The sequence below is a fragment of the Acanthochromis polyacanthus genome, chromosome 1 (genome assembly GCF_021347895.1).
Source record: "Acanthochromis polyacanthus isolate Apoly-LR-REF ecotype Palm Island chromosome 1, KAUST_Apoly_ChrSc, whole genome shotgun sequence".
Taxonomy (NCBI): domain Eukaryota; kingdom Metazoa; phylum Chordata; class Actinopteri; family Pomacentridae; genus Acanthochromis; species Acanthochromis polyacanthus.
This window is the reverse complement of record NC_067113.1, coordinates 58282461-58295911: the sequence shown is the minus strand read 5'-3', so window position 1 is coordinate 58295911 and position 13451 is coordinate 58282461. Positions and strand designations below refer to the sequence as shown.

The 13451-nt window shown below is 38.4% G+C and overlaps 1 protein-coding gene across 1 annotated transcript; it reads right to left on the bottom strand.

The window, feature by feature from the left end:
• Positions 1 to 501: 501 nt before the first annotated feature.
• slc37a3 (solute carrier family 37 member 3) lies at positions 502 to 13415 on the bottom strand. Its single transcript, XM_022197690.2, has 14 exons — positions 13279 to 13415; positions 10439 to 10648; positions 8937 to 9051; positions 8551 to 8643; positions 8084 to 8167; positions 6438 to 6583; positions 5157 to 5253; positions 4972 to 5056; positions 4452 to 4663; positions 4208 to 4349; positions 3406 to 3507; positions 3008 to 3207; positions 2649 to 2714; positions 502 to 1878 (listed from the first exon to the last, which is right to left on the bottom strand). Exons 2-14 carry the CDS (start codon positions 10513 to 10515, stop codon positions 1786 to 1788), a joined length of 1512 nt encoding a protein of 503 aa, XP_022053382.1. The 5' UTR covers positions 10516 to 10648; positions 13279 to 13415; the 3' UTR covers positions 502 to 1785.
• Between the last annotated feature and the right edge of the window lie 36 nt (positions 13416 to 13451).

Below are 13451 nucleotides of genomic sequence, written 5' to 3'. Positions count from 1 at the left end.
CCACTGCTCGGGGAAAAAAAACAGCCTGCAGTTCACCTGAAAACTTTCAGAGTTTTTGGTGTGTCACGGTTGATTGGAGCCGAGTCAATCACAGCTTTTCTGTTGAGCTGAGAGGCACAGAATTGTTTGTTTTTGACAGAATTGTGTTCATTCAACTGCTTTGCTTTTTATGATTTTAAAATGAAAGGTAGAATAAAGTTATTTTGATGAAATATAATTTAAGTTTAGATTTGGGTTATCATGCAAATAAAACCAAAGTCACACACAAATAGTTCAAGAATATTTGGAAAGTAAGAAAGATCTGACAAATCCTCCTGTTTTTACAGTTCCTGGTTCTGGGAGATTTTCATAAGAACAGTATGCTTTTAAAACATGCCAGCACTTCAGTTTCCCTTGAGGTTAATAAAGTATATCTATCCATCCATCTATCTATCTATCATCAAAGCTCAGTTTCGTACACATTTCCACACATACCATAAAAATCTTATCTCAAATACAGTCTGCAAAACATATGTTGCATTTATTTCAGAAAGGAAAAAAAACACATTTACATCGATTCAAAATCGAAAAGTTCACATAAATAAAAATAAAAACAAGTTTAAAAATGCACCACAGATAGTGTTACACATTCCACATCTACTTCTATTGACATTCTATTACACTTGATTGGCTCATTGGGAGACAAAAGCAATGAAAGCCTTTAAGAAGAGAAACCTACCTCATAATGATGGTAAAAAATCATGGCCTCATGTCATTATTGAAACATGTTAAAACATGTTGAAAACACATGGAAATGTGCGTAATCTTTTAACCAAAATTAGTTTCCTCCAAATGGGTGGCAAACTGTCCCAACAATAATTAGCAAACAGGTGAAATTGTATGATAATGCCACCACCGTGCTTTAAAACCTTGCAATAATATTATACCTTCATTGGCAATTAAAACTCAGTAAGTGACACATAGATCAACAGTTGCATTCCTTAAACAAACAAAACTAATATTTTTCTGCAAATTCTTCAGTGATGTCAGTTTAGTTTTTAGCTAAATTGTAAAGTAAAAATATGAGAACACAACAGCAGATTCCAACCCGGTGTGAATGAACTGTGATTTAAGACACTAAAAATTTAAACTGTAAAAATTCAAGCAAAAAGGAGGTGAAAAGGGAATAATCCAGAGAACCAGTCTCTGTTACAGAAAAGTTTCTGACCCGGATTATAAAAAAAACTGTACAGACAACAGATAAAGTGGCTGTGAGGTGAAAGTTTCTCAAAATCCTAAGATCAAAGTGGTTCACGACTGCCTCATTACCTCTGGAGTGCAAAACTAATACCCTCAACCGAACCTGATAGAAATATTTTACATATCTACAACACCTGACAATAGCTTTTTTTTTTTTACATTACAATCACATTTCACATTCTTTAGGTAATTCTGACCCTTTAAACATCCACAAGGGTCTGATGCTTAAGTTAAGAACTCGCGGATTAAAAATCAAATTCAGCCATATTGACTCAACATTTAAAAAGTGAACGATTTACACCCGTTTAAAAGCTGAAATATTTACACAAGTACATTCTGCGTGACAGTCAGGTCCCTTTTAAAACTCTTTTTTCCAGTCAGGCACTTCAGCTCAACCTCCAAATCTTCGTATTTACACTGAAAGAAGTGTACTTGTGCGCTTTAGGATTCGTTTTCTACATCCTGAAACTCACCAGAGGGGCTGACTCTGACCTGCTGTGCCGCCGATAAGAGGAGAAACACTACAGCTGGCAGATGCAGAGGTTTTCACAGCTGGCGTCGCCGAGCTCGTCTGTCTCTCCACATGGCTCGCAGCTCTTTGAAAAGCAGCGGAGTGATGAACACAATGGTGCCACCAGTCTGGAAAAGAAAAACGCAACATGTCAAGTCACAAGTAAGTCCTGATTGATGCTTTTGTAGATGAATATGTGCCCAAAACAAAACAAATTAAATATTATATTTTAGCTTATTGGTTGTTTTGCAGGGACAGCACACAATTAAAAGTATCCACACTAGAATTTGAACACAACTACAGAACAACAGGTACAAAATAAGACACAATACGTTAAAGTGTCACTGGAGGTGAATCTTTTCTGCTGACTTTTGGCAGTTTTTTAACACCACGTCCTAAATCTTTAATGTTTTCTGCTCTACAATTTCACTTCCCCTTTGCTTTAACTGTAATAAAAACAACCGATTAATCAAAATGTTGTTCCTCGCTGTGCAATAAAGAGTCGAGCAGTCCACTGCAGCTGCCAGCTTGGTTGCTGCATTTTCTTTAGATAGTAAACGAGTAAAAATCACGGTATCATCAGGGTATATTTGGAAACGAACATCTGGACACACTTAAGAAAGACCATTATTATATATAATAAATATAATTGCTCCTAAATAGACCCTGGCGAGCCCCGTGCAATTAGTAAATGAGAAACAATTTCCATCCAGGTTAGATCACTGGAATAAATCATATTGATAAGGATAATGTTAAAAGTCAAATAGCTTCTTAAAATCTAAAAAATATGACTCTGAAAACATCCCGGGTCAAGACTTCCATGCAAAATGTACAACACACACGTTTTACTTTGTCCCACAAATGAAAAGTCATACTCATGCTTGAAAAATGATCTCACCATGACAACGAAGAAGTAGAAGACGCTCGTCCAGCCCAGCTTGCTCTCAATCAAAGACACCAGATACTACAGGATGATGGAGAAATCGACAGGTTAAATGGCGTTTGCATGGCTCTATCTAATGAGAATGACAAAATAAATGCTGTGAGAGGTTTTGTGGAAACAGCTGAAACTTGTAAAATACAAACCCACATTTTAGTTTACTGTTTTTTGGTTCAACATTTCAGTTTTCAAAGGACCCTTTTGGCATGATGGGTTGCCAGTTTGCAGAGCAGAACGCAGAGAATTTCCAGCCTTGGTACAGTGTGCTAACCAAGTTGTTTCTTTGGTGCTAAAATGATCCTTATTTTTGCATTTACCTGTCCTGCAGCAGCTCCTATACTTCCAGTTCCATCCACTATACCAGTGACAGTAGCCAGAGCCTCCTTACTGCCCCTCAGAGCCTCCTGTCTGCCCAGATCAGCGGATATGGCCGAGCTGATGATGTTGGATGGACCGCCGATGAAGAAGCCGGTGGTGGCCAAGAGCACCGCGTTGATCACCTGGTCATTAGGAGATCCTGAGAGTGGAGAAAAATGAAAATACCAACTGTAACTCGAACTGACAAAATGAATTTAAGGCCTTTTAAACCCAAAAGAGTGCAGACTTTGTGCTGGATTTTGATACTGTTGACTTTGGGTTTATTATTTCATTTTGCTCATTACTTGTGTGTCTTTGAAGTTTGTGTTTGTGCCTTATATAATATATTTGTACTTACTGCTGTACCCCACCAGGGCTCCCATTGCCAGCGCCAGACTGAGTGCCAACACTGGAGCTCTCTTCCCCATAAAATCAGAGATCAGACCCTGAACAGTTCCTCCTGAAACAAACAAACAAGATTACGGAGATAAATTAAGAATTTAAACAAACTAGTATATAAATGATGAGAAACGACGGTTGTGATTGTTTATGAGCTGGTTTGTCAAATGTAAAATTGCAATTTGGATGTCTTATTTTTGGAAATGTTCACAGAAATCACTTTTTTTTTTTAAAGGTAAGCTGTGCAGAATGTATGTCTGCGTGAACTATTTCTTATTTCTGGTCACTCTCTCGCAATTGAGGTTGGTGATTAATGTATCAGTTACTTTTTCAAATTATCCTGAATAAAGTGTTAGAATTTGTTTTGAAAATGTGCCACTCAGTTTCCTAAAATGCAAGTTGACGTATTTAAAATGCTCGTGTTGTTCGAACTGTGGTCCAAAACGTAAACATATTTAGTTTAGATGCAAATCTTCACAGGGGATTTTTGGGCAGATTTGCTTGAAAAAACACTTAATCATATATTAAAACAACTGATACTTGACAAATCCATAACTCATTTCAGCTCTGTTTTATATTTCACTTCATATAAGAGCATTAGGGTCCTGAAATCTGCAAAAAAAAAAAAAGATGTCATATGTACAAAATATAAATTCTTCTCCAAGGTACCACACTCTATTACTATTACTATATTTCTTTGAAAACAATAAGTCAAATCTTTATAATACTATTACTATTATGTTTGAAAACCAGCTGCTTACCGATGATCCCTCCGACATCGTACCACACAGACAGGCGGTCGGCCTCAGCCTCCTTCCATTTGTAGTTGTTATTCAGGTAGAAGGGAAGCCAGAAGAAGAAGGAGTAGTTGACCAGCTTCAGACATGCGTAAGCCAGAGAATACTGCAGGATAAACACAAACAGAGTCACCAGGGTGACTTAAATGTCATGAAGTTAATCACTTGTGGCAAAAAGCTCAGGAAATTCGTCTTTTCTAAGACTCACAGGCAGCACTCCGGGCAGAAAGAAAGCCTGCAGGAAGCTGATGGCTTGCGGAGGTTCGGTTAGAGGTTCGTCCAGCTGCTCAGCCGCCGCCTCGTATCGCCTGGCGTAAACCTCCACCTCCACCTCGTTCTCCTCGTCGCTCATCAGAGGCTTGTGGCTGTCAGTATCAGTCTCCACCGGGCCCAGACCGGTTTCCGACTCCAAGCTCAAACCTGAAACCCAAACCCATATTACAGCTTAAATTTAATCAAGACTTTAGGTAGTAGAAAGAAACACAGAAATGTTTCTATTTCTGGCCGTAATGTGACACAAGTTCACGCTGGCTTTCATGGGAATTAAAAGTAAACACACAAAGGTGGGTGTTCCCATTAAAAAAGCAGCAATGCGACCACATAGCTACACACACATATTAAACAGAAATTTAATTTGTAAATCTCCCAAAGCAAAGTGGAACACGGGAATCCAAGCAGCATCTGGGTAACGTTTGCATTTAAAACCACATTTTCCAAACAGTTCTTACCGACTTCTTTTGGGGAGGTGAGCAGGCCGAAGAACACGACGATCCCTCCTGCAAACTGCACCACAGACGTCACCAGGAACGCATACTGCACAAAGAAACACAGTCAAAACACAACGTTAGCATTAAGCTGCCGGCTGTGTGGTAGTAAAAGCAGCAGCAGAACACATATACACGTGCTCTCTCACCTCATATCCATACTTGAGCACGCTAGAAGCCAGGAAGGCTCCCAGGATGTTTCCCACAGATGCACAAGCGCTCCACAGGCCGAACACAAAACCACGCCTGGAAAGCATCAAGTTTTGTTAAAAGATGTTCCATTTTCAGGTGTTTCTATGACAAAAACAGCACTTTAATGGCTTTAAACCAGGGGAGTCAAACGAAAGCGGCCCACCAGAAAGTCAGATTCGGCTCACCAGATGACTTTGTAAAGTGTAAATGTGACAGAGAAGACATTTACTGTAATTTATAAAAACTGTAAATTTAAAATAATTTCGAGCACATGACAAGTTGTTTTGATCATAAAGTAAAATACTACATTGCTCATTGTTCTTTTGTGTCTCATTTTTGTAGTATTTGTCTTGTTTTTATTTTTGTCTGACTTTTATCGTTTGTGTCACGTTTTTGTCGTTTGTTTCTCGTTTCTGTTTTTATGTCTCATTTTTGTCATTTTGTGCTTCGCTTTAGTCATTACTTTGTGTATTGTTTTCGTAATTTTTTGTCTCATCTGTACATTTTTTTGCCAAATTTTTTGTCACTTTCTTGTTGTATTTCGTGTCGTTTGTCTTGTTTTTTGTTTGTATCATTTTTGTAATATTTTGCCTTGCTTTTTAAAGTAAAATATTATATTACTCAGTTCCACAGAGCTGTGACTAAATGTTTTGTGCCTTTGTAGACACTCTGGGATGTGGAAGTCGTATTGTTTAAATGATCTACTGAGGCTTAATGTTGCTGAAATCGAACTTATTATCCTTCAGAAATTTCAAGTTGTTCATAAAGTTTTGTAGAAAGATAGTTCCTTAAATGTGAAAATTTTCAAAATGTACTTTTTTGCACTAAAACAAAAGGAAAAAATTGGAGTTGTGGTTATTTACAGGTTATTATGTTATGATTTTACTGGTCCGGCCCATTTGAGACCAAATTGGACTGAATGTGGAACCTGAACTAAGATGAGTTTGACACCCCTGCTTTAAACAATGGAACAAAACACACTTTATTTTACTAAGCGCACAAACAGATTTACTATTTTTACAGTCACCGCATTACAAGTCCTGCTGCAGAGGAAACCTGCAGCTAAATGGAGTCTATGTTTGTGCAGCAGCACCACTGAATGGCCGTCATTGTGTGAGCAGTATTTCTAGTACTTCTAGGCTGTGCAGATGTTGTGCCTGTGACCTAAATACATCTGCTGGTAGTAACAGAAGCAGTGTTAGATAAACGAGAATACTGTAAACAGAGATGTCACCCACCCCGACTTGCCGAACCAGTTGCCCATGACGGCCACCACGCTGGGCCAGACGGCCGACTGCAGCAGCCCGTTCAGGATCCAGAGGAAGCAGTACAGATAGATGTTGTAGATGTGGAGCCATTCAGTCAGAGTGCCGAACACAAACTCCTGCAAACACATGCACAGTTGTACCACAAAATATTACATACGTCAATACACAGTGTTGGAGGAATGAATATATTCTGAACTTGACTGCTTCATGTTTACATGTTAAACAGTTTCTATGTAACTGCCATTTATGCATTAAACTCAGGACACATTAATAATTCTAGTGTTTAATGGGTTTTATTGAATGGTTTTATGAATGTTTTTATATTGATGGTCTTGACATGGTTTTTTTTGTTGGATTTTATTATGTTATTTATTTTATAATGCACTTTAAGGACTGCCCTTTCAAATTCATTGTTTTCATCCGACGACAATAAAGACATTCTGATTCTGAACCCCAAAACCTGCTAATGGGTTTGAAAGGCATTTTATTTATTAAATTGCCAAAATTAACGCATTTATCAAAGCCAGAAACTGTGAAAACAAGAGAGGAGCGTTACATTTTCAACTGTCCTACAGTTCTTCAACTCATTACGTGTAACTTTCAGTTTCATTGGAAAAAAATAAGCAAATCTGAGCTTAGAATCAATTTTTTTTTTACATCTTTCTTCTAAAAAAAATCTCCAAAAATATAGCACTGAATCAAACCAAATTATGCAAGAAAACAAAAAAATCTGTGTTCCCAAACTCAACTAAGAAGGCATACTTGACTTATCTGCGACAAACAGCCACTTGATAAAAATTCAGAATGTTTTCAGTTGAACTTCAGGCTGTTACTAAAAGAGAAAAAACAGAGGCTGAAAGAAAACTAAAACATGCTTGATCAATGAAAGAAATGCAGCACGGCTCGATAAAGAGGGTGAAAGTTATTGGAAGATACATTCAGGACAGCGAAATATTTACATACTTTTTAAAGCTGATGTGCGGAGAAGTGTTAAAACACGACATAAACCCGATGCAATTCCTAGATTCTGAGCTCCTGAGTGCAACTGAGAAGCCATGAATGTCTTCACTGTGACAAACATTCACGTAGCAAAAATTCAGGGACTTTAAAGCCGAGGTTGACTGAACTGCAGGCTGTGTTTACAAAGAGCAGATACAAAAGTATGGAAACAAATTAAAAATGTAGAGCCACAATTTTACCTGTGGGCACTTGTACAAATGTTGTACAAGTTGATTCCAAGTTTCCTTTACATTTTTGTAAGTGGAATATTCAAAGAAACTGTTCGTTTTTTTTCTTTGTTAATGTTTTACCTCCTTGGAAAATGTATTAAATTGCTCAAAAGACATTTTTTGAGCTCTCTATATATCTACCCACGGTTGTTTTGTTTCGTTAGAGGTGCAGGATTTTATAATGCAGTCGTAAATGAGCCCACAGTGAGTAAAAATGTGAATGGAGAAAAAACAAACAAACTCAGAGCTGCCAGGGGTTCAGAGAGTCAAATAGCTCAATTAGATGATTCAATCTGTTGTCACTAAGAAAACACAATAAAATAATGCTCACAAAGGGACATAACCCAGGAGAAGTTACATAAATGAGCTTAATGTCTTAATACTGACCACTGCAGCAGAACCACACAGACCGACACAGAGGACGTATCGCAGGTTCACCCTGTCTCCAATCATACCGCTCAAGTACAGACCCTGTGGAGACAAGAACAAACCAACATTTACACAAATAAAAAGACGGCAACTGGTCTGATTTTACTCAAAATTAAGGCACAATACAAGCCACACCGTGTTGCAGCAACAAAACGAATATTTCACTTTGTTTCATCATCTGAGAGCCTACCAGTCACTTCTCTCATCAAGGCTTGCGTTTCATTTACATTCTTCTTATGTGAAATGATGATGCTTGTCAGATGATTTACATTTAGATTTTTCTGCTGTTTCAGAGTCTGGTTTCCCTCTCAGTCCAACTTGGCACACCATAAACACTCGTCAACGTCAGCCACTGCCAGCTCTGCCCATTTCTGCGGCCGCTCTCGGAAGCTTGTTAAACACAGAAAATGGTGTCGTTCACTCACCACAGCGTATGAGAAGAGGAAGATGGAGTCCAGAGCCCCGAGAAACAGGGTGGCCTGCTTTCCATCTGCAAACAGATGATTGTCCTCCCATGTCTGGGACAGTCAAAGAAAACACACTTAATTATACGCAGTTCATCTACAGGGGTAGTTCAAGGGAGCTTTTCCCAGAGATATGAAAGTACAAGTTTGTTTTTGTTCATTTGGCATTAAATTGGACCGTCTGTCTAAAATGTACAAAAGGTAAAATAACAGAGACATGCATGGAAATACTTTACTTCCAAAACAATATCTGGCTAAACAACAGTAAATAATAGGGATTCTTCACCTTAGCAGACAGCTTTTAACTTTGTTTTTGTATTTTTTTGTGCTGTATTGTTGCTCACTACCTCGCTGGGGGAAAACGCCGGAGCGCTGTCATTCTGGATGAACGGCGTCCACTGGGCTGAGATGCTCACTTTCACGTTGCTGAATGTCTTCCTGGATGCGTGTAGCAACACATAGCTGGACACACAGAAAAGAGGTTTACCCAGAAAGTAAAAGAAAAAGTTGTTAGAAAGGGATATATTAAAGAGCATCCATCAAAGTTCTCATTTCAGGGAAGCAAGTGCTGAAATATCTGATGCTTGTTTGATACACTAAAATGGAAACTATTTCTCATAGTCCCTCCAGCGTTCTTGTTTGTCATCTCTGGCTACATAAGGTCACATTCTGAATGCTAATTATTCATTTTCAGTACGTAAATTCCAGTAGCAGGAGCTGAACTGTGCTAAGAGAAATTACAGGAAACACTGGAATGCAACATTTTTATCTAGAAAACAGGAAACAGAAAAAAAAAGCACATAGTTCTCTGTGAGCTGCTCACCGCTGCAGATGGCACTTTGCTTTGCTCCTGATAAGAACTGCTGAAACACTGTAGCACAACCACAAACTCTGACACTAAAACTACTGTAATCAACTATTAACTCGATGACTGTGGTATGAAACTTACCAGTAACAATATGATTCATGTCCTTCTATGTTTAACTCACTGCACGATTAATTTCTGAATTGCATGAATCTCTTTACATATTTTGTAAAAATAAAAAAAATCTCACAAAACTACACCTCAAATGACTACTGATTAGATACATCTTAGTAGATCCTTTTTTGTTTTTTCCCCTTCAGTTTAGGTCTTCATTGTAGGTAGAGCTGCACTAAGATCAAATGCTGACATCATCCTGGTGTTGTAAAAGCTTAGTTTTATTGGTTTAAAACCAGCAGTTTCAGTCGCATGATCTCAGTTTAGATTACCTTTAAATGCTTTTATTTTCCTAGTGGTTTTTACATTGTGGTATCTATACAAATGTATTTTTTCCTTTCTAGTTTAGACAGCATTATTAGCATCTATTCACTGTTAAAAGACTTAAGAGTGTACAAACCTTTAACAACAGCATAATGGCGTTTTAATTTCTGTATCTTCCTTATCTGTCCGAAATCAACATAGAAAGCTGATACTATCTATTAACCTTGACCTATAGACCTTTAAATGAAACTACCAGGTCATATCTTTCACACTGTGTTCCTGCACAAGCTGCACTGATATTTCCATTTCATTTTGCATCCTCACAGTTTTGTTGCGGCTCAGCAGGCTGTTTTGGACATTTTGTTCAGAAACTGCTGCAAAAACTACTCGTAAACCTCATCTTTCCTGCGACTAGTCAATAAAGCAGTGGGAAAATTACTAAAAACCTGCCTAGCAAAACACAAAAACAAGAAAACCTCACAAAGGAAGTCAGTGGTTAGCTATCATTAAGCTTCCAGTCACTCTGTTCATCTGTTTGGAATCATGAGGTTATGCAGAAACAAACCGAGAACTACATTTAAAATCCTGGACTGGTCTGAGGATTACCTAAAGAAGGTGAGGAGGAAGGCGACCAGGTGGTGGTGGGTGTACTGTGACAGACAGCCACAGCACGAGGGAGGCATCACAGGGGCGGCCGGAGGGGGGTGGAGGAGGAGGAGGTGGAGGAAGGAGGTTTTGTTGGTGGAGGTCTTCAAGGGTAGGGAGGGGGGTGTTCAGCTAGACTCTTCCACTACAGCAGCTGGGACAAACACATCACTAGAGGAAGAAGGAAGCCAGCATTAAATCAATAACTGCTCTAAGGTTGTTTTTTTTTTTTTTTTTTGAATCGATTACAAGTTTCTGTTAAACTGCCAAAAACAAACACAGAGAGCTCACTTTACAGTTTAAAAAAAGTAGAAGTTGTCGACGTACGGATGCAGAAAACTGGAGGATTTTTCTGCTGCAGTGAGCAGAAGATAAAATGTTTGACTGCTTGTATCCCTAATAAAAACCATCACACAGCCCCAGATTTAAAGTCGTATTTCATGCATTTTTCCAGAGTTAAAGGGTGGCTGTTTCTTTTTAAGGAAGTTGTGTTTGAGTTCAGTCAAAACTGTCAAATCAAAGCGATAATTATCATTTTACCTGATTTACTTTTTAAAGGTATTAAAACAAGTCCTGGACAACTCCCAGACTTTGACAGGCAGTGATAAGTTGCTGAAAGCGGTAGTCCCCATGAGCTAAAACCTGAATATGAACACCTGGTCTGAATGCTGAAGTGTGTTGCCAAAACGGGTCAATCGACTCAGTGTACATGGACCTCCTCTAAAATCATTCCACCTCCCCCAGCAGCCTGTACTGCTGTAACACTGCACTGCTTTATGTTGTTTACACAGGACTCACTTAAGAGCTGGGGATGCATTAATAGATCTTTTTTGTCCTCATATTTCAGCTCAAGCTATTTTAGTCCCATATTCATGAGGATGTACTTGAAGATCCTGAAACAGAGATCTTTTATCTGTTGTAGGGGCATGGCTAAAAACTAATGCGGTCATTAAGTTTACATTTTGTTTACATTCAGGGCCCGAGGCTCTGGAACGATCTTTCAAGTCTCTTCTTAAAATATATTTTTACTGGCAGGCCATTTGTGATTTCAATAATATTTTTTATCTCCTTCAAACATTCTGTATTTTTTTCAGACTCCTTTGTTCCCTCTTCTAACACAGAGCTGGTTTAATAAACCATGTTGTGATTACATTTGTCTTAAATCCTGACTATTTTATGACTCGTTTGCTTAGTTTTGTTGTTCTTCAAGGCATGTTATAACTTGAATTTTGAAAAGTGCTGTGTAAACATTAACATAGCAATTACCGACTGCTTAATAATAGTAGTAATAATATTAATAAACATATCTACGGCGCATTTTAGAAGTTAGTGTTTTACAATAAAATCACATGATAAAAGCAACCATTGCCAGAATTTAAAATATAAACAGGCTTATAGAATTTCAATAAATACAAGAATTAGCAGCCAAATCCTGAAAGTGAGTTTTAAGAAGAGACTTTGAAGATGAAATCGAGTCGCCTAAGCAGTTAAGAGTCCATACAGCAAAGCCCTGATCACCTTTAGTGACAAGTAGGAACAATCAGTAAGGTCCTGATGCAACAATCAGGTTTTATTAAGAGTTAACAGATCACAGACACAGGCAGGAGCCAGACCACTCAATAATAATTAGGTCAGCATTCGCACTGAAAACATCCGTGGAAAATTCTTGTGGTCTGGCGACGGCTCAAGCTGTCGCACTGTTTTCTCAATGCCTAAATGTCGCCTCTGAACACCTACACTTTGGTTTCATGCAAGTTTCTGCTGCATGGGCTCCATAAACAGGAATGAGATGTGTTCATTTCATTTACAGGGAACTAATGGATCTAAGTTTTGACTCAATATTGACTCTCTCTTCGACACATAAATTTAACTGATTAGTTCATATAAATGTCAACAGCCCTACTTCCACTTTCTTGACAAACGTTTTTTTCACATGATAGTCAGACACAACACTGATAGTCCTGATATAGCTCATTATCTACAGGAGTTTATGTACACTGTTGTTTCACTTTAGGTCTAAGTCAAATACAATTGAAAAAGTTTCAAAATGTAGTCACATAGAGTTGAACATGTTAGTGCATCAACTAATCGGCATTTTCACAGTCCAATGCATCATGCAATTATCAAGATACCATCTACAGGGAGTACTCTTTTTCTTTGTATTTTATTATTGCAGGAGTACACATGGAAATTCTGCAATTAGGAGTTCTTGTGTGAACGAGAACCCGAGACTTGCATGTTTTGTAGCAAAACACAGGCTGTTAAAAGAAAAAAGTGGCTGTCAGACAAGCTCCATAAAGGCAAATTAGGCTTTACAACATCTTTTACAGTCTGGTAGTCAAGTCCAAATCCTTGTAGAAACATTATCTGACAGCTAGGAGTGAAAACTAAACACGGTTTTCACCACATTACTATGAAACAAACAGGAGCTCATCGATATCAATTTGTTTGTGACTATTAGTTGTGCTTAAAAGAAATTAGCTTGCTTTAGAGGATGAATTCGTCTATTACTTACGTTATAATACGTCCATTTCTGTTCAGGCTACTGCATTAATTATCGCCAGTATTCTGTATTTCTCAGAGGGAACATTTGGCACTAACAGAGCAGCTTCTGCCACACAGTGTTTGCTAGCTGAGGCTAACATACAGTGTATGACAAGGCTCGTACTGTATGTGAGCTACAGCTGTATCTACTCTCTCACTTCCGGGTCCTTTAGACTTTAAATTCACAACAAACGTCTACGAACAAACCGCTGACAGCTTACACACTTGTGAAGAATAAGAAATAATCGGTTTCTTACCTCTGACTCCAGGTTTTTGTTAGCAAACGTGCTTTCCAAGCGACAGTCTGCTTTCTGTGTTTACTGTGGATTTCTGCGTCACTGTGAGCGTCGCTGTCCGCAAAGCGCCATAGCGCGGTGCTGCCACCTGCAGGCCAGGAGGGGAACTACCGGCCCAGAAACAGCTGGGATCA